This window comes from Muscardinus avellanarius (assembly GCF_963383645.1).
Source record: "Muscardinus avellanarius genome assembly, chromosome: 3".
Lineage (NCBI taxonomy): Eukaryota > Metazoa > Chordata > Mammalia > Rodentia > Gliridae > Muscardinus > Muscardinus avellanarius.
In genome coordinates, this window is record NC_137788.1 from 100,600,912 (window position 1) to 100,620,743 (window position 19,832).

Sequence of the window (19,832 nt, forward strand, 5' to 3'; positions counted from 1 at the left end):
AGTGGAGATGCTGAGAAGACAGGCGGATGCACAAGTCCAGCGTTTAGCTTGAAGTCTGAAGCAGAATTTGCCAATCCAGTTCCCGATCCGACGTCAATTCCTGTTGGGAGTCACTGCGGGCTGAACCCAAGGGGCGCTCTACCACTCAACTAGATCCCCAACCCTTTTTACTTTCTTTCTTTTGTGTGTGTGTGTGTGTGTGTGTGTGTGTGTGTGTGTGGTCCTGGGGATGGAACCCAGGGGCCTCTACCTCCGGGCTACACCCCGGACCTATTTTATATTATATTTGGAAACAGGGTGTCACTAAGTAGCTGAGAGCCTCACTAAGTAGAGGAGGCTGGCTTCGAACCCGTGCGATCCTCCTGTCTCAGCCTCCCAAGCGCGGGGATGACAAGCGTGCGCCACCACGCCCGGCTTCCCATTTTACTTTTGGAACAGGGAGGCGGTGAAGCTGCGGCGCGCTGGCCTCCCGAGTGCTGATTCCGGGCGCCCGGCCCTCCCGCTGAGCGGGCGTTGGGCAGGAGAGCGCGGAGCTGGCATCCTCGGCCTCGAGGCCCGCGGGGGGCGGTGACGCGCGAGCCATCACAAAGGCGCGTTGTGAGCGCGGCGGCGCGCGCGGGCCCGAGGCGGGCGCCCACCGCGGGGACGCGGCGCCCTCTGCAGGCCGTGGGCGGCGACAGGCCGGTGGCCCCGTCCTTCCTCGCCTCCCCGCTCCCGCCTCTTCCTCGGGCCGTCGCTTCCGCGCAGGCGTCCCGGAGCCCGCCCCGCCTCCGACTTCCGCCCCGGCAGCGGCAGGCCGGCGAGTCCGAGCGTTCGCGGGAAGACCGCCAATAAAGTTCTTCCTCTTCTCGTTCCCAGGAGCCCCGCCTCCCCCAAGTCTCGCGAGATCTGGCGGCGCGGCTACCATGGCGGCGGCGTTTGAAGCCCCGGCGGCCCTAGCGACTGCGGAGCCCGCGATGCCCGCGGAGCCGGTGGCCGCGCCGTCTTCGGGCGCGGAGCCGAGCCCTCGGCCGGCGCGGAGCCTGCGGCCGGCCCACGACCTCGGCGGCCCGCGGACGCGCACCGGGGACGTGCTGCTGGCCGAGCCCGCCGACTTCGAGTCGCTGCTGCTGTCGCGGCCGGTGCTGGAGGGGCTGCGGGCGGCCGGCTTCGAGCGGCCCTCGCCCGTGCAGCTGAAGGCCATCCCGCTGGGGCGCTGCGGGCTCGGTGAGGGCGGCCGGGGCCGGGCCGGGCGCCTCTGCGTGTCACACGGCCTCCTGCGTGCCTGGGGACCTGGGGACCCTTCTGGCTCTCGGATTCCTCGTTGGCGCCCGAGATTCCTCCTGGAGAACTGGCTAGTGATGCTTTTCTTTTTCTTCCGCAGATTTAATTGTTCAAGCTAAATCGGGCACTGGGAAAACCTGTGTATTTTCCACCGTTGCTTTGGACTCTCTTGTTCTTGAAAATTATAGTACTCAGGTGAGTTCATCCTAAAGGACCTACCACATGTCAGATGAACTATCAGTAGCTCCTGAGAGGTGGAAGTGAATTTGATAAGTGGAGTTAAGTCGTCATATGGAAGTGTAAACGATGCTAGCTGGGTAGGGTGGCACACCCTGTAGTCCCAGTACTTGGAACTTGGAGACTGAGATGGGAGGTTTGAGGCCAGCCATAGCAACTCTGATAAGAATTTGTCTTATCAGAGGTAGAGTGCCCTGGGTTCAATCCCTACTAACAAGGAAACAAACAACCCCCCAAAACCCCACCAGGTGTAGCACTCCTGTAATTACAGCTACTTTGGAGGCCTCCACTCCTGTAGTTACAGCCACTTTGAAGGCTGAGGCAGTAACATGGCAAGTTTGAGGCCAGCCTGGACAACTTAACTCTGTCTGAAAAAATAAAAAAGGCTGGAATTGTAGTTCAGAGATAGAGCACCCTCAAATTCAATCCCCAGTACCCTCCACACACAAAGTATAAAGTAAAGCAGGGTGTGGTGGTGCAGGGCTGTAATCCCAATACTTGGGAGGCAGAGACAAGAGGATTGCAGGTTCAAGGCAGTCTCAGTAATCTAGCAAGACACTCTTAAAAAAAGGGCTGGGGGCTGGGAGTGTAGCTCAGGGCTTTAGAATGCCTCTGGGTTCAATCCCCAGTAACACACAGACATACACCCCTTAAGGTCATTGGTAGTATGGATAAGTGGCCAAGATACATCATTAATGTTTGAGGTCTGAAATTTTCTAATACCACTTCAGTTTGGCTCAGTTTATGGTACTGTGATGCTCTGGTTTTGGCAGGTAACTGTAGGTGGTTCTTAAGATTCTGTGAATGTGTCATATTGATCTCTTATTTTTAAGGTTATATTGGAATATTTGTAAGATTGCATTACTCAATTTAGCAGGTGATTTGGGTTCAGGAATCATTTCTTCAACACCATTTGTTGAGCCAGTATTACATATAAACAGTATCCCAAGATATTGGGATTCAACCACCCCCAGTATCACAAAAATAAATAAAAATAAAAAGTAAAATCAAAGACAAATTAGATATGATCCTCATAGCCTTACTCTGGAGTAAGTTTGTTTTTTTGGTCCTAGGGATTGAACCCAGAGGCATTCTACTTCCAAGCTACACCCCCAGCCCTATTTTATTTTTATTTTGAAACAAAGTCTTGCTAGGTTGATGAGAGTCACTACTTGCAGAGACTATCCTTGGACCTGTGATCCTCCTGTCTCAGCCTCCCAAGTACTGGGATTACAGGTGTGCGCCACCACGCCCAGTTACTCTGAAGTTTAGTAGTGATGGCAGACTTTATTTCAAGTTTTCATCATGTATATCTGATGATGAATCTTTTAACAGTGGTTTTTAACACGGGATACTGAGATTTATCATTTAGGAAGCTTTTTGAATTCCTATCTTATATCTACCAAATTCTGGGTGATACTGCACATAGAAAATTCTACTTCTTATAATATTAGATGTCAACCACTAAGCCAAGCATGGAAAGGAGGGAGGGGGAAGGAGTGGTGTGGAGTATGGGCTAACTGGGCGATGTGTGCATGTATGACTACACAAGTTTTTTATCCCATTATGATGTATGAATACAGTGCACCAATAAAAAAAATTTTTAAAAAGTTAAAAAAAAGAATATTTTACTTCTCAAGGACCTGGCATCAAGTGCCACAATGCTAAGAAAGTTTCATAAGTAAAATTCATATTCATATTTGTGTTTAAAATTTTTGGATTATTTAAGTTACACGCTTTTTTGTTTTTTGTGTATCAGAATAATACATAATCTTTGTGTGTGTGTGGTACAGGGAGCTGGACCCAGGAACATTCTATCTCTGAGTTACACCCCCAGCCCTATTTTTTAATTCTTTATTTTATTTTATTTTACTTTATTTTTTATTGCAACTAAATATGGAAAGAACTTTTTCTAATCTTAGGAATCCACAAAGTATATATATATTTTAAATAATTCTTTATTTTAAAACAGGTTCTCACTAAGTTGTGGAGGGCTTCACTAAGTTGCTGAGTACCTCATTTAAAATGACTCCTCTTAGCTGGGTGTGATGGCTTAGCTACTTAGGCTCTCAGCAACTTAGTGAGACCCTGTTTCCAAATAAAGTATAAAGTGGGGTTGAGGGTATAGCCTGGAGGTAGAAAGCCCTTGGGTTCCACCCTTCAGTACCACACACACACACACACACACACACACACTAAATAAAAAGAACCCCCCCCAAAATAGGGCTGGGGGTGTGGCTCGGAAGTACAATGCCCCTGCGTTCCATCCCCAATACCGCAAAAATAAATAAATAAATAAAATGACTCCTCTTAGTCAAGTGTGGTGGTGCATACCTGTAATCCCAGCACTTGGGAAGCCAAAATGCCCTACAGGAGGATGTAGGTTCAAGGCCAGCTTCCGCAACTTATTGAGACCCTTAGCAACTTAGTGAGACCTTGTCTCAAAAAAAAAAAAAAAAAAAAAAAAAAAGGCTAGGGGTGTAGCTCAGAGGTAGATTGCCTCTAGGTTCTATTACCCGGTACCAAAGGAAAAAACAAATGTACCTCAGGATAGAAGTTTACTTACCTAAGATAGAAGTTTATGTTACCTTTGTGGAAAAGTCAATCCCTGGTACAGTAATAAAAATATAAAGCGATTCCTCTTGTCACTTCTTTCACCTTTTCCTGTTTTTATTTATTTTTATTTTTTGTGGTACTGGAGAAGTAACTCAGGGACATTCCACCTTCGAGCTATGCTCCCTGCCTGCTTTCTTTCTTTCTTTCTTTCTTTCTTTCTTTCTTTCTTTCTTTCTTTCTTTCTTGTGGTCCTGCAGATGTAACGCAGGGGCATTCTACCTTCGAGCTGCACCCCTAGCCCTATATATATATATATATATATATATATATATATTTTTTTTTTTTTTTTTTAATTTTGAAACCGGGTCTCACTGAGTTGCAAAGGGGCTCACTAAGTAGCTGAGGCTGTCCACGAACTGCTATCCTCTGGTCTCAGCCTCCCGAATGCTGGGATTACAAGTATGTGCCACCATGCCTGGCTTCCCTGTTTAACTTTTAAATCATACTTATTATTTGCCATTATTTTTTTTATATTTTTATTGTTTGTCTTACAATCCAAGAATGGAATTGCCAACAGGTCAAAGGCTTTTTTAAAAAATTTTTTAATGTATTGGGGATTGAACCCAATACCCCCAGACAGGTTTTATTATTTTTATTTTGTTTATTTATTTATTTTTATTTTTATTTTTTTGTGGTACTGGGGATGGAACCCAGAGGCTTTCTACCTCCAGGCTATACTCCCAGACCTTTTTTATACTTTATTTGGAAACAGGGTCTCACTAAGTTGCTGAGAGCCTCACTAAGTAGCTGAGGCTGGCTTCAAACCTGTGCGATTCTCCTGTCTCAGCCTCCCAAGTGTGGGGATTACAAGCGTGCGCCACCATGCCCGACATTATTATTTTTATTTTGAAACAGGATCTCATTAAGTTATAGAAGGCCTCGCTAAATTGCTGAGGCTAGCTACAAACCTGTGACCCTCCTGTCTCAGTCTTCCAAGTACAGAGATTATACCTGGGAGCCACCATGCCTGGTTGAAGTCAAGAACTTTCTATGTTAACTGTTGATTCTGTAGCAGCTAGTATGTTGCTTCACACATAATATTTATTAAGGAATTTATTAAGAACAAGTGAATGAAATGGTTTTTGTCATTAAAATCCCATCATTTTAAATGATGATTTAAATGAAAAATAGTTTATCATATAATAAATATGCCAGTTTTATGTATTCCTGACTTATTAAAGGTATGTTTTACATTCTTTTAGATTTTGATCCTGGCTCCTACAAGAGAAATTGCTGTACAGATCCATTCTGTTATCACTGCCATTGGAATCAAAATGGAAGGCTTAGAGTGTCATGTCTTTATTGGAGGGACTCCATTATCACAAGACAAAGCCAGACTTAAAAAGTGTCATATTGCTGTTGGATCTCCTGGTAAGATATCAGTGCCTGTTGGTAGCTAAGTCTCTTAAGGAACCGAACACTTTTAATATAATAGGGATAAGGGAATCTCCAGTAATGTGATGGTTATTTTGATTAGAAATGAGCATTAGCCAGATGTGGTGGTACACACTTGTAATCCCAGCATTTGGGAGGTTGAGACAGGAGGATCACAGTTCATGGACAGCCTCAGCTACTTAGTGAGCGCCTTTGCAACTTAGACCCTGTTTCAAAATGAAGAATAAAAAATGGGGCTGGGGGTATAGCTTGGAGGTAGCATGCCCCTGTGTTCCATCCCCAGTAATGAAAACAAAAAAACAAACAAAACAAAACAAAACAAAAAAAAACCCAACAAAACAAAATATGAGACCAGCGAGGTACAGAGACATGATTGGATTACCAAGAAAATTTATGAATCTGCATTTCTGAGGATATTTGAGAACACAGATGAGATAGGCTTTTGAGGAGGAAGAGAAATGATATGCTATTCTGGAAGCCCTTCTAAGCCATGGATTGAAATTATTCTTGTTCTCATTTATTTAAACAATTTTTTAGGCCTCTCTCCCTCTTGAGATGGCTCATGTCCTCCCTTGAACATATATTTCCTACTTTCCTAAATAAACCTTTGTCTTAGTCTTTGGAAAAAAAATATACTGGTGGATGAATCCAAGGGTAGTCTGCCTACCTCCAGCTCCCTGCTCCTCTTTTTTTTTTTTTTTTTTTTTTTTAATAAATTGAAACGGTCTTGCTAAATTGCTGAGGGCCTTTACTCAGTTGCTGAGGCTGTCCTTGAACCTGTGATCCTCCTGTTTAAGCCTTCCAAGTAGTGGAATTGTAGGCATGTGCTGCTACATTCAGCTGGTTTCTTAATCATTTGGTCAGGAATCACTTAGAATCAGAATTTGGCATTCAAGTCTTTTAGTATGAATGGTGTTTATTTTTCATACTTATTGGTGATAAAAGGGAGGGGAAAATAATGGGCTTAGCCATGATCAGAATTTAGGATTTCTAGTCTCTGACTTAGTGTGTAAATGCAAAATGAAAATTGAGTCAGGAAATTTAGTACAACCTAAGAATAGTGACACATTGGTTGATATTTGCAGATTTGGTACATCATAAATATTTCAGTGTTTTTTTTTTTTTTTTTTTTCCTGGAATTTAGGCAGAATTAAACAACTCATAGAACTTGACTACTTGAATCCAGGCAGCATTCGCCTCTTTATTCTGGATGAAGCAGATAAGCTTTTAGAAGAAGGCAGCTTCCAGGAGCAAATAAAGTAAGAAAACTAAATAACTTGACTCTAGAAGTGGTTCCTAAAAGTATGTCTTTAGCTCTTGTAAGTAGTGATTACTGTCTGAATATTCATTTTCCATGGGAATGTTTTATTTGCAGTTGGATTTATTCTTCCTTGCCTGCCAGTAAGCAGATGTTGGCAGTATCAGCAACTTATCCTGAATTTTTGGCTAATGCTTTGACAAAGTATATGAGAGATCCCACTTTTGTAAGGTTGAATTCCAGTGATCCAAGTCTCATAGGTATGTACAGATTTGTAATACTTATGTTATTGGCTTGTTCATGATATTATAAGGTGTTTCCTTGCCTAGTTAGCTTTTGAAATTTTGTAGTTGTTACTTGGATATAGCAAATATGTTTGTTTTAACTGATGATTCTTCTTTGTAGGTTTGAAGCAGTATTACAAAATTGTCAGTTCATACCCTTTGGCCCATAAGATTTTTGAGGAAAAGGCTCAGCATTTACAGGAACTATTCAGTAGAATTCCATTTAATCAAGCCTTAGTCTTTTCTAATTTACACAGCAGGTAATGTAACTTAAAAGGTCATCTGAGGAACTAATGAAATGAGAGCATAGGTATGAGCAGTATTTGTAAGATGATAAACTTTTATGTTATTTTTCTTAGAGCGCAACACTTGGCTGATATCCTTTCTTCTAAAGGCTTTCCTGCTGAGTGCATATCAGGCAAGTTCATCTCTTACTTGAATTTTTGTTTAGTATACTGACTTGAAGCCTCCCAAGTCAGGAAAGAGAAATATCACTTCATGAATTGTCTTGTGAGTGTGAGGTTGCACTGAGTCTTTAGAGGAAATTCCAGGCCTATGTTACATTGGAATTGAATATGTAAATATCCAGTTTTGTTGTTGTTTGATTTTTGTGGTACTGGGGATGGAGCCCAGGGGCCTTCTACCTTCAGGCTACACTCCAGACCTATTTTATATTTCATTTGGAAACATGGTCTCACTAAGTTGCTGAGAGCCTTACTAAGTTGCTGAGACTGGCTTTGAACCTGCGATCCTCTTGTCTCAGCCTCCCAAATACTGGGATTATTTAGTGTGCGCCACCACCATGCCTGGATCTCCCCCTCCCCCCACCCAGTACTGGGGATGGAGCCCATAGGCATTCTACCTCCAAGCTACACTGCCAACTCAATTTTTTTTCTTTTTCTTTTTTTGGTGGTACTGGGGTTCCTGGAAGCCCCTCTACCTCCGGGCTACACTCCCAGACCTATTTTATATTTTTTTAAAATTATTATTTGGAAACAGGGTCTCTTAAGCCAGCGCAATCCTCCTGTCTCTGCCTCCCAAGCACGGGGATTACAAGCGTGTGCTACCACACCCGGCTTTATTCTGTATTTTGAAAGAGTCTCGCTAAGTTGGAGAGGGCATCTCTGAGTAGCTGAGGCTGGCTGTGCGAACTCGTGATTTTTTTATCTCAGCCTCCCAAGTACTTGTTTCTTTTAAGGAATAACATGGAATGTAGTAACAAATTAGTATTCAGAGACTTAAGATTTTTTATTAGAATATCTGAGTTATAGCCATAAAGAACTTAATTCTATAAAACACAGTTTGTCTTTGTTGTCCTGACATGAAAATGCTAAGAAGTACTAAGTGAATCACCTGTCCCACTCCCCCTTTTTGTGGTACTGGGGATCAAAACAGTCTCCTGCATGCTAAGTAAATGCTCTACCACTGAGCTCTACCTCCAGCCCTTGATTGACGTTTATGATCCTGTGGAAGGCAAAATGGCTCAGTTCTTACCACAAAGTCAAAGTGTTAGTTGCTGGCCTAATAGAAATGAAAGATTTAAAGAATTTATCAATGAGATTCTTTTTAGTTTTGTTTGTGTCTTGGCTTAGTTTTAATTTGTTAGCTTGAGCTTGTTTAGTAAACCATGAGATACTGGGAAACTTTTTTCTTTTTTTTTTTTTGCGGGTTTGGGTATGGAAACTAGGGGCATTCAATCTCTGAGCTATATCCCCTGCCCTATTTTTTATTCTTTATTTTGAAACAGGGTCTCACTGAGTTGCAAAGGGCCTTACTAAGTAGCTGAGGCTGTTCGTGGACTGCGATCCTCCTGTCTCAACCTCCTGAATGCTGGGATTATAAGCGTGCGCCATCACGCCTGGCTATGGGGGAACTATTTTCTAACAGGCAAGATTTTGTCTCTGGATCATTTCAATACCAATTTACAAAGAGCTGATTAAATAAATAGTTTTCTTTATTTTTATTTTTTTGTACTGGGGATTGAACCCAGGGTCATTCTACCTCTGAGCTACACCCCCAGCCCTATTTTATTTTTTATTTGGAAACAGAATCTCACTAAGTTGCAGAGGGCCTAAATTGCTGAGGTTTGCTTCAAATATGCAATTCCCCTGTCTCAGCTTCCAAAGTACTGGAATTACAGGCAAGCGCCACCACACCCAGCTACAGTTTTATTTTCCTAAGAATTTATGCTTAATTTGTAACTTTGTAGACAAAATGCTATATCTGCAGGCATAATCTGGTTACTATTTAAAATTGATTTTTAAATTTCAAGCTGATTGTTAAAACCTATCTTAAAGGATTCTGACTTTAGATCTTAACCCAGATTTTCAAAGGACAGAATTAACTATGGTTGGTGTATTTAAAGTGTTAAGACTGGGAGTTATGGTTTCTGCTTTTTGTGGATTTGATAAATATGTATTAGCTTAGTTGTTTTTAAAAGCCTTTCTTTTTGGGTCTCTTTAGGCAACATGAATCAGAATCAGCGTCTAGATGCTATGGCTAAACTGAAGCAGTTTCATTGCAGAGTCCTCATTTCTACAGATTTGGTAAATTTCCTGTTCATTTTGGATGACTAATCCATCTTGATGTGTTCTATTATCAGATGTGCAGATTTTGCCTATTATTTTATGTGGGTGTGTGTATCTAACAAGAATGGCAGAAGAAAATTATCTTTCCAATTCGGGGGAAAATGCTTCCTTAAAAGTGTCTTTAAGCTGGAGCATGGTGGTGTATGCATGTAATTTCGGTATTGGAAGTTGAGGCAGAAGGATCACAGGTTCAAGGCCAGCCTTAGCAACTTTGCGAGATTCTCAGCACCCTTGCGAAAACCTGTTTCAAGGAAAAAAAAAAAAAAAATGAAAGGGTTCAGAGTGTGGCTCAGAGGTAGAATGCCCCTGGGTTTCAATCCTCAGTGCATACTATCTCTCTTTCCCTCTCTCCCCACCCCTTCTTCTTCCCTCCTCTCTTCTGGGTGCACTGACATATGTCTATAATCCCAGCTGTTCAGGTGCTGAGGCAGGAAAATCACAAGTTTAATATTGTATTTTTATTTTGAAGTTCATTTCCTTTTGAAATGATTTTTTTCCCCTCTGTTCCTAAATATTCTCTTTACTGTTCTTAATTTACCTCTTACTTATGCTAGAAGAAGAGTGTGCCTTGTTAGCCATATTACAGTTAATGCAAACAGATGTTTTTATCATGTTTAACTTAGACTTCCCGTGGGATTGATGCTGAGAAGGTGAATCTGGTTGTAAATCTGGATGTACCATTGGACTGGGAGACATACATGCATCGAATTGGCAGAGCTGGTCGTTTTGGTAAAAGAGATAAAAGTTTCCGTGTTATTCTTTAAAAGGGAGTGGAATCTATAACAGATAGGCTTGGAAAGTCATTTTTTATGTGGATATACTACTTAATACTCTGCTTTTAGGTACATTGGGACTGACAGTGACCTATTGTTGCCGAGGAGAAGAAGAAAATATGATGATGAAAATTGCTCAGAAATGTAATATCAATCTTCTCCCTTTACCAGGTACATTTTTCTGTTTCATTTTGTTGTCATAACAGTTGCAGCAATGATAGGCAGAATAAAAATAGTAACACAGAATTCTTAAGATGTGTTAGGTACTGTTTCAGTAGTGTATATGTGTCAATTCATTTAATTCCCACCACCCCCTGTGAGGTATGTACTATCATCTCCTTTTTGTAGATGAGGACATTTAGGCATAGGGAGGTTAAGTAAAAGTGCTACAGCCAATAAACAGCACGGTTTGGATTGCAGTCTAACTATTGGCACATGAAAAATGGAAAGTAGTCTCTTAGTATATTAACTCCATATTTTAAGGTGATAGACTTGCAGTGCAATTTTATTCTTTCATATAAAGGATCATATTTTACCTCATTTAAGATGCTGTGAAGGTAATTCTCAAATATCTTTTTTTTGTCACCATGGGGAAGGGACAGCATTTTTTAATTTGAACTATTTTGAAAAAATTGAGTTGTTTCTCTTGATTTTAGTGAGTCATTTGTCATACTGTTTTTAGAGAGCCACCTTGGAAACAGTGTATGTTTGAAACTATTACTAATCACTTAAAACCTTAAACATTTTTTGAATTAAATATGATTTATTTGGTAGGCATATTATGTGAAATATATGCTTATAAACAGTACATATATATAGTGTGTGTGATGCATTATATCTGACCTTGTAGAATATAGGATATGTAGTTATTGGATGCATATTGGTGTTTTGTTTTTGTGGTGCTGGGGATTGAACCTAGGGACATTCATTCTCCAAGCTATAGCCCAGGCCTCTTTTTCTTAATTTGAAAACAGGGTCTCATTAAGTTGACATGAGCCTCACTGAATTGCTGAGGCTAACGCCAAACCTTTGATCCTCCTGTCTCAGCCTCTCAAGTATTGGGATTATAGGTGTGCACTACCATGCCTGGCCTAAATATTAGTTTTATATATATATTTTTCCTCCTTCTTGGGGTATTAGGAATGAACCAGGGATGCTTTCTTTACCACTGAGCTTTATTCCCAGTCTTATATTTTGAGACAGGATCTTACCAAGTAGCCTAAGTTGGCCTTCAATTTGTGATTGTTCTGCCTCAGGCCCCTAATTGCTGGGATTATAGGTGTGTGCCACTGTGCCTGACTTATTTTATGGCTTTTTACAAATCTCTTTAATTGCCTTCAACTTAAGGTCCTGCTTTGCAAAATGTTTTAGAGTAAATGGTCTTTTGGTTCTATGTCAATTCTTTTTTTTTTTCTTTTGGTAGTACTGGGGTTCCTGGAAGCCCTTCTACCTCTGGGCTATACTCCCAGACCTATTTTTATACTTTTTAAAATTTGGAATCAGGGTCTCTTAAGCCAGCTGAGGCTGGCTTCGAACCTTCGCGATCCTCCTATCTCTGCCTCCCAAGCGTAGGGATTACAAGCGTGCACCACCACGCCCGGCCTCTATGTCAATTCTAAAACTGCTACCTCTTTCTATGTATAAGTAAGTCTGTTGATAATAAAAGAAAAATTGAAAATTGATAGGAGTTGAGACTTCTTGTATTCAGTATCATAACATATAATGGTAAAAATTAAATTTACCTTTGGATGCTGAAATACGACATGTTTAGGCATTTATGTAAAGTTAACAGCACCCTCAAATCATGAGAGAATGATTATTCATGGGTTAGACCTCTATTGGACCAGGAACTTGTGTTACAACACACTGTTCAGATGAATTTCCTGGAGCAAGAATAGAGGGAAATTGGCCTTTATTTTAGGTCTAGGCAAGCAAAGAGTATCATCTTATAGGAATCAGAGTTCTAGTCATCAAAGTATGAAGAGTCTCCCATTGAAGAATCCAGACCTGAGTAATTGAGTGTGTCCATACACGTAAAGCAGATCAGCAACAATATAGACGGGCAAGATCTTTATAAAGCAGGAGTTCAGTATATCTTCTTTGCCTGAGATGCAAATTGATCTCATTTTGGAAAGGTCTGAGTGCACAACTGGATGGAATAGGAAATTGAGAGTTGAGACCAGCACGTTTTTAAAAAACTAGAAGTACATTGGTTCTATAGATCTTTTCAGAGTTATCTTTTTCTCTCTAGAGGGTGTTTCTCTCCACAGTTAAGAGCAGTGATTTCTGTTAGAGAATATGTGGTAGATGGGAGTTTGGTACATGTTGCAGTTGTAGTATTTTCTAATAAGTAAGCTTTTCTATCTTTTATTTTGCTGTCAGCAATAGTGAGATAAAGGGGAGAGGGGCTAGAGAGAGTAAGGAGAAAAAAGATGAATTACTGCAGACCTATGTATCGCTCCTCTAGTAATTTCTCTTTAACTAGAGATGGGGGAGAGACTGCTTACGAAGCTGGGATGGATCTTATCTATTTCTCAGGCAAATTCCTTTATTGTAGGCTTACTTAATATTTTAAAATATTGATATAGATGGGCGTGGTGGTGCACTCTTGTAATCCCAGCATTTAGGAGGTGGAGACTGGAGGATTGTGGTTCACGGAACAGCCTCAGCTTAGTGAGGCACTTCACAACTCAGTGAGACCCTGTTTCAAAAAATAAAAAGACTAAAAAATAGGATTGGGGATGTAGCTTGGAGGTAGACTGTACCATCCCCAGTACTGCAATAAATAAAACAAAATATTAATATATTTCTTAATCTTCTTAGTATGTTATTTGCACATTTTGCCTCATAAGCTTATTTGTCCATGGAAAACTTTTAAGAAATCATTCAGAAAATGCTGGTTGAGCATAGCTTGAAAATTTTGATACTTTCTTCTTTCTATGTAGATCCCGTTCCTCCTGGGCTGATGGAAGAGTGTTTGGATTGGGATGTGGAGGTTAAAGCTGCTGTGCATACATACGGCTTAACAAGTGCACCTACCCAACCCCTAAAAAGCCAAATTCAAAAAATAGAGAGAGCTTTTCAAACTCACAAAGCTCATGGTAACCACATGGCTTCCTCTAGGAATACATCTGTATCTACATTATCAGTCAAATCAAAAATTAATAACAAACAAAAGCTTCCTGTGAAAAGCCACTCAGAATGTGGAATCATAGAAAAAGCAATTTCACCAAAAGAATTGGGTTGTGCTATACAGTTGGAAGAACAAATGAAGAATTCTGCTCAGGCCCCCATTGAGCACTCCACCAGCAGTCAGCACCAGGTCAAAGAAACTGTACCCGTGTCACTCCCCAAAATTCCTTGTCTGTCTTCCTTTAAAATCCATCAACCATGCACTTTGACTTTTGCAGAACTGGTAGAGGATTATGAACATTATATTAAAGAGGGATTAGAGAAACCTGTGGAAATTATCAGGCACTACACAGGTCCAGGGGATCAGACTGTGAACCCTCAAAATGGTTTTGTAAGAAATACAGTTACTGATGAGAGGGTACAGATATTGGCAAGTAGTAGCCAATCTGGAGACTCTGAGAGTGACAGTGATTCTTACAGCTCAAGGACTTCTTCCCAGAGCAAAGGAAATAAGCTATACTTGGAAGCTTCTTCTGAAACTCAGCTGAAAAATTCTGACTCTACTCCTGTGGATAGCCATATCTCTTTGGAACAACCTCTGAATGGACATGACACCTTTCATCCAGAGGAATATCAGGAATCACCTGAAATCCAGATAAAGGCAAGGCATAAAGAGGGGTCTAACCAGAGAAGTAAGCAGAGCCGGAGAAATCTACCTAGGCGCTCTTCCCATCGATTGCACTCAGAACCCCAGGAAGATGGTTGGTATGACTCTCATAGGGAAACACATCAGAGTTTTTCTGATACCTATCAGGATTATGAGGAATACTGGAGAGCTTACTACAGGGCATGGCAAGAATATTATGCTGCTGCTTCTCAGTCATATTACTGGAATGCTCAGAGACATCCAAGTTGGATGGCAGCCTATCACATGAATACAGTTTATCTACAAGAAATGATGCGTGGTAACCAGTGATTATAGGATATACCTGTGGCCATCAGGAACTATCAATAAGTAATGATAGATATCTATCCATCCTTTTTGAGCTAGAGTAGAGTGGCATTTTTTAAGGAACTTGAAAAGACAAGGCTTTCCACTGGGACACATCTATTTTTCAGATTATTTTGACTTAGTCCAGGTATCTTAAGAAACTTCATTAGATCCCTAAAAGATAATTTTTGGAGCATAGAACTAAGAGTCCTAAGGTGCCATCCATTTTCTGTAGTTGTTTCCAAAAGGAACATTCAAAAATATGACATATATACCATTGCTTGCTTAAAAAATAAAAAGTTAAGATTTGAAAAGTAATGTTAGTTTATACTGTGGAGTTCTTTACAAAAAGCTTGGGCCGCCTTTCCATATTGGTGCATTCTTGTTGAAATTTATAGCATGGTAGATCTTTTAGGTTTAGGCAGGAAGGAGTATTAAAGATAGTTTTAAGTTTTCCCAAAGGTACTTGTTTGCTTTCAGTAAAAATACTTGTTTATCAATAGAAGCAAATTTAGCTAAGTATGCTCACTTGTAAGTTCATCTTTTTAATGTCCTTGACCTTGTGAAAGTTGTCCAGTTTTTTTTTTTTTTTTTTTTTTTTTTTTTTTTTTTAGTTGTCCACATTTTTATTCTGTATTGGATACATAAGCATCACCAGTAGAAGTCTTATGTTGTTCAGGTAGAGGACCAACCCTCCACTTCCCCCCACCCCTTGCCTTTTTCCAGTACTGGGGATGGAACACAGGAGCATTTTACCTCTGAGATACACCTCCAGCACTTTTTTGTTTTTGTTTTGTTTTTGTTTTGAAACAGGGTCTCACTAGGTTGCTGAGAGACTTGCTAAGTTGTTGAGGCTGGTCTTGAACCTGAGAACCTCCTGTGTTAATCTCCCAAATCCTGGGATTACAGGCATGCATCACTATGCCTAGCTAGAGGAACAACTTAATCTTTGTTGGTTCTTGGGTTATTATGAATCTGATGAAAGTTATAGGTTGGCCCCAGAAAATTTCTCACTCCATAAACAGAATTATGGATGTAATTTTAAAGGTTTTATAGATGCTCTAAAGCTTACCTGTGTAACCTAGGTTAACTGAGTGCTCTGCTGGCAGGTTAAGAGAAAGTTCTAGTGTTAGTGTTATTTTGTGGAAGCTGGAGTTCATTCTCTTCAGATTCTTGTAATATGTCCTAATCTTGTCTATTCTAAAAAATTTTCCCCACTTTATACCTCTAATGCTAGGATCCAAGGGGAACTGACATTTTCCTGAGATGGTACATTCTATAAATTATGACTTAGAAAAGTATAATTGGAAGTTATTTTTTACTTTTTTTCCCCCCTAGTAGTCTTTTTATAACTAAATTTTTACTTCTCAGACCTTTCTGTGAACTGAATTTTGTGTGTGAGAACCCTTATGTAAGAGAAGTTTATTCACTTTTTAAAAGGAAAACACTTTCCTTTGTACATACTCTCTAGGCAGTATAAACACTTTCCTAGGGCTATAAGCAAACATCCACAGCCATTGTCATTTACTTTCCAGCATCCATAGAACACAGTCTTAAACTGTTGAACTTAGATTCTTGTCATTTGAGTCAGTGATAGGCCTTATTTATATGTTTCAGTCCTGTATATGTATAGCCAAGTTAGGATGAATAATGCCATAGATAGCAAATCCATAATTAGGTCCAGCATGTCATTAAGAAGTAGAGATTTTAGCCGTGTCTGGTGGCGCACGCTTATAATCCCAGCATTCGGGAGGCTGAGACTGGAGAATCGCAGTTTGCAGACAGCCTCAGCTACCTAGTGAGGTTCTCTGCAACTCAGTGAGACCCGGTTTCAAAATAAAGAATAAATTTGTAGCTTGGAGGTCGAATGCACCTGGGTTCCATCCCCAGACCCGCAAAAAAAAAAAAAGATTTTAATTACATGTTGAAATAAGATTCTGTCATTACTAGATAATTGAACTTACCTCTTTTTCTACCCTTTTCCCCAAAATATAGCCAAGTTCAATTTGTCATTGCTAGGGGATTTTAATTAGAATACTGCTGCATCTTAATTAGTGAAGTTATCCAGTAGTCATGAAATAATTGGGTTCTCTCTTGAGGTTTGTCTTATTTAGTGTTTGCTTTATTTTGCATATATTTTTAGATGAATAACCTGGAGGTGTGATATACATAAAAGTAGCTTCAATTTTGTTAAGCATTTACCAGGAAAGTTTTAGCTCTTTCCTTTCCAAGTAACAGGTGGTTATAGTGATAGATGTGGAAGGAATCTGTGTGATTTGTTCTGTATGGGAACGTCTTTTTTTATTGTTTGAAATTGTCAGTCTGGGCGTATGTCTACATAATGTTGGGGACCATAGATCTACGGTAAGTTCACTTGAGAACTCTGGTGTCATGAAAAAGTATTTGGCCTGGTTGAGACTCTTCTGTTACCTAAGTTTAACCTTTCAGGGCCCAGTTTTCTCGTCAATAAGATGAGAGAGTTGGATTAGGGGATTTTTAGAGTCTCTAAGACTTGTTATATGACTCATATAACTGAAGAGAAAATGCTTTCTAGCTGGGCGTGGTGGCGCACGCTTGTAATCCCAGCATTTGGGAGGCTGAGACAGGAGAATCCCGATTCAGGGACAGCCTCAGCTACTTAGTGAGGAACTCTGCAACTCAGTAAGACCCTGTTTCCAAATAAAGAATACAAAATAGGGCTGGGGCTATAGCTCGGAGGTAGAATGTCCCTGGGTTCCATTCCCAGTACCTCAAAAAAAAAAAAAAAAATGTTTTCTCATTTGGGAAAGCAATGAAATTTAGGAATACAGAGCTCCTTTATTAATCTATTGATTTGGATGAGAGCTGATGCAAGTTAGTATGTTCAAATACTTGTCAATCAGTATACTTACTGTAACTTCATGTTAAGCTTTAACTTTAATTAGACCTTCAGTATTAGCACATTGAGATCTTCGGGAAACATTTCCTTGGATAATTCTGACTTATAAATTATACTTTTGGGTAATTAATAGTCATATTTTTAATTTTAACAACATGTGGTTCAGAGGTAAAGATCAGTCCCTGAATAATAAAAGTAATTGAGAGCTGGGCATGGTGGTGCATGTGCTTGTAATCCCAGTACTTGGGAGGAGACAGAGGATCTGGATTCATGGACAGCCTCAGCAACATAGTGAGACCTTGTTTCAAAATAAAGAATAAAAAAATAGGGCCGAGGGTGTAGCTTAGAGGTAGAATGCCCCTGGATTCCATCCCCAGACCCTCAAAAAAAAAAAAAGGAAAAAAAATTGAACATAAATAAAGTACTGTGGCTGCACTTACATGAGATAAGAGAAAGTTTTAAGTTGTTTTTCCTCATATTTATATACCTCTGTTAACCTTTAAAATTACATTTTTGTTAGAACTGACATTGGAACTCTTCCACAAAGTGATTCTCTTTTTCTGGGCAGAATGTTTGTTATTTTGTGCCTCTATGAACAGGCACATATGTCCTACTTGACATTTAGGGTTTTTTAATGAAGAACAGGAATTGCTTGCTCAGTCTACATCTGGTTTCATTGCTTCCCCCCAGATTATTGAGCTGTGGATCTATAGTGACACCTAGTGGGTGATAAGGATGTGAACATCAGTGATGAAAATAATTTCACAGACAACTTTTAGGACCTTGGCATTGTGCATGTTCCTTAATGTTCCATTTTGATTAGTATTTTCATTGGTGGTTGTGGGGAAATTAAAAGAATTCACATTATTGTTGCCACATGGCGAAACAGGAAAATGCTTATCTCACCATCTAAATTAGAATTAAGGTTTGAGTGCTGGGTGTGGTGGCCCACACTTGTAATCCCAGCACTTGGGAGGCTGAGACAGCAGGATGGTGGATTTGTGATCCCCTTTTTTATAGGTTGAATCCAGATCAATCTACCTCTGAGTATTCTATCTTCGAGCCACACCCCCAGCCCTATTTTTAATTTTTATTTTAAAACAGGGTCTTACTAAGTTGCAGAGGGCCTCACTAAGTAGTTGAGGCTGCCTGGGAACTCATGATCCTCCTGTCTCAGCCTCCCAAGTACTGGGATTACAAGTGTGTGCCATCACACCTGTCTTCTATCCTAATTTTTTTCTTTTTTTTTTTTTTTTGTGGTACTGGGGTTTCTGGAAGCCCTTTTACATCCAGGCTACATTCCCAGACCTATTTTATATTTTTATTTGGAAACAGGGTCTCTTAAGCCAGTGCGTCTGGCTTCGAACCTGTGCGATCCTCCTGTCTCCGCCTCCCAAGCGCGGGGATTACAAGTGTGCGCCACCATGCCCGGCCTATCCTAATTTTAAGATCAGGAAACAAACTGGAAGGAAGAGAAAGTGATTGATGTGATGTGAAGTCATTAAGTGATAGAATGTACACAAGCCTCTGTTGCCTGAGTTTTAAGCTTCTGTTAATTTTGAGGTTTTTGTTTTGTTTTGTTTTTTAGTTTGACATCTTGGTTTAGAGCAAGTAGATAGCAGAACCAGTACTGAATATCAGGACATTTTTTTCTCTAATACAAGGTTAGGCATCAAAAGAGAGCTGTTGACAAATGCAATCAAATGATTTACTTCTTAAATGTACTTGTTGATAGCTAGTGAACATTATTATAGCACGGGGCAGACAAACCATCAGGAATTCAGTCTTTTACATCGAGATAGGAAGATTATGCACCCTTCAATGATTTTGCCATTTCCCTAGCAAGGCAGAAAGTTCTCTTCAGAAACATTACCCCTGTCTCCTAGTGTATGGCAGTAGCATTAGGAGGAAGGGAGAAGTGATATTAAAAGAAACTATTCATAGTCATTTTAGGATTTGTGGCACATAGTTTGTTTAATCCAGATTGGATACATCAGGTACAGCAGTGGCACAGACTCAATACTGTAAATGATATACATGTTTTAACATATGCACTACAAGTTTCAAAAAAGAAGACGACAGGAAACTCAAAAGTTTTTTTTCCCCCATAAAAAGTTTTCACGCTTATCCTCCTGCAGTTTTGTACAGTATATATCTTCTTTGCCATGTGATGTTGTTAAGCAAAGCCATTATATGAAAATAGAAAAAAACACACTTGATGTTTTTCACGGTAACATTAACGGGAGTGTCTGACCTCTAAGGAAAACATTGGAATGTCTGATTATCAAAAATATACCATCCCTCCCACCTCCCAGGTCTGTAAAATAGTCCATTGGTCCAAGGATCTCCCAGGACTTGGGTCAGTGCCCTACACTGGTTCAGGTGACGTAAGCCAGTGTAGTTAAGTAACCTGCTAA

The 19,832-nt window shown here is 40.2% G+C and overlaps 1 protein-coding gene across 1 annotated transcript; it reads left to right on the forward strand.

The window, feature by feature from the left end:
* Window positions 1–905: 905 nt before the first annotated feature.
* DDX20 (DEAD-box helicase 20) lies at window positions 906–14,522 on the forward strand (the record flags this gene model as incomplete). The annotated part of the gene is made up of 11 exons (XM_080690680.1): window positions 906–1,206; window positions 1,364–1,458; window positions 5,319–5,487; window positions 6,656–6,770; window positions 6,887–7,029; window positions 7,175–7,313; window positions 7,413–7,471; window positions 9,517–9,599; window positions 10,265–10,370; window positions 10,484–10,585; window positions 13,360–14,522. The coding sequence occupies 11 exons, from the start codon at window positions 906–908 to the stop codon at window positions 14,520–14,522; spliced, it is 2,475 nt and encodes an 824-aa protein (XP_080546806.1).
* Between the last annotated feature and the right edge of the window lie 5,310 nt (window positions 14,523–19,832).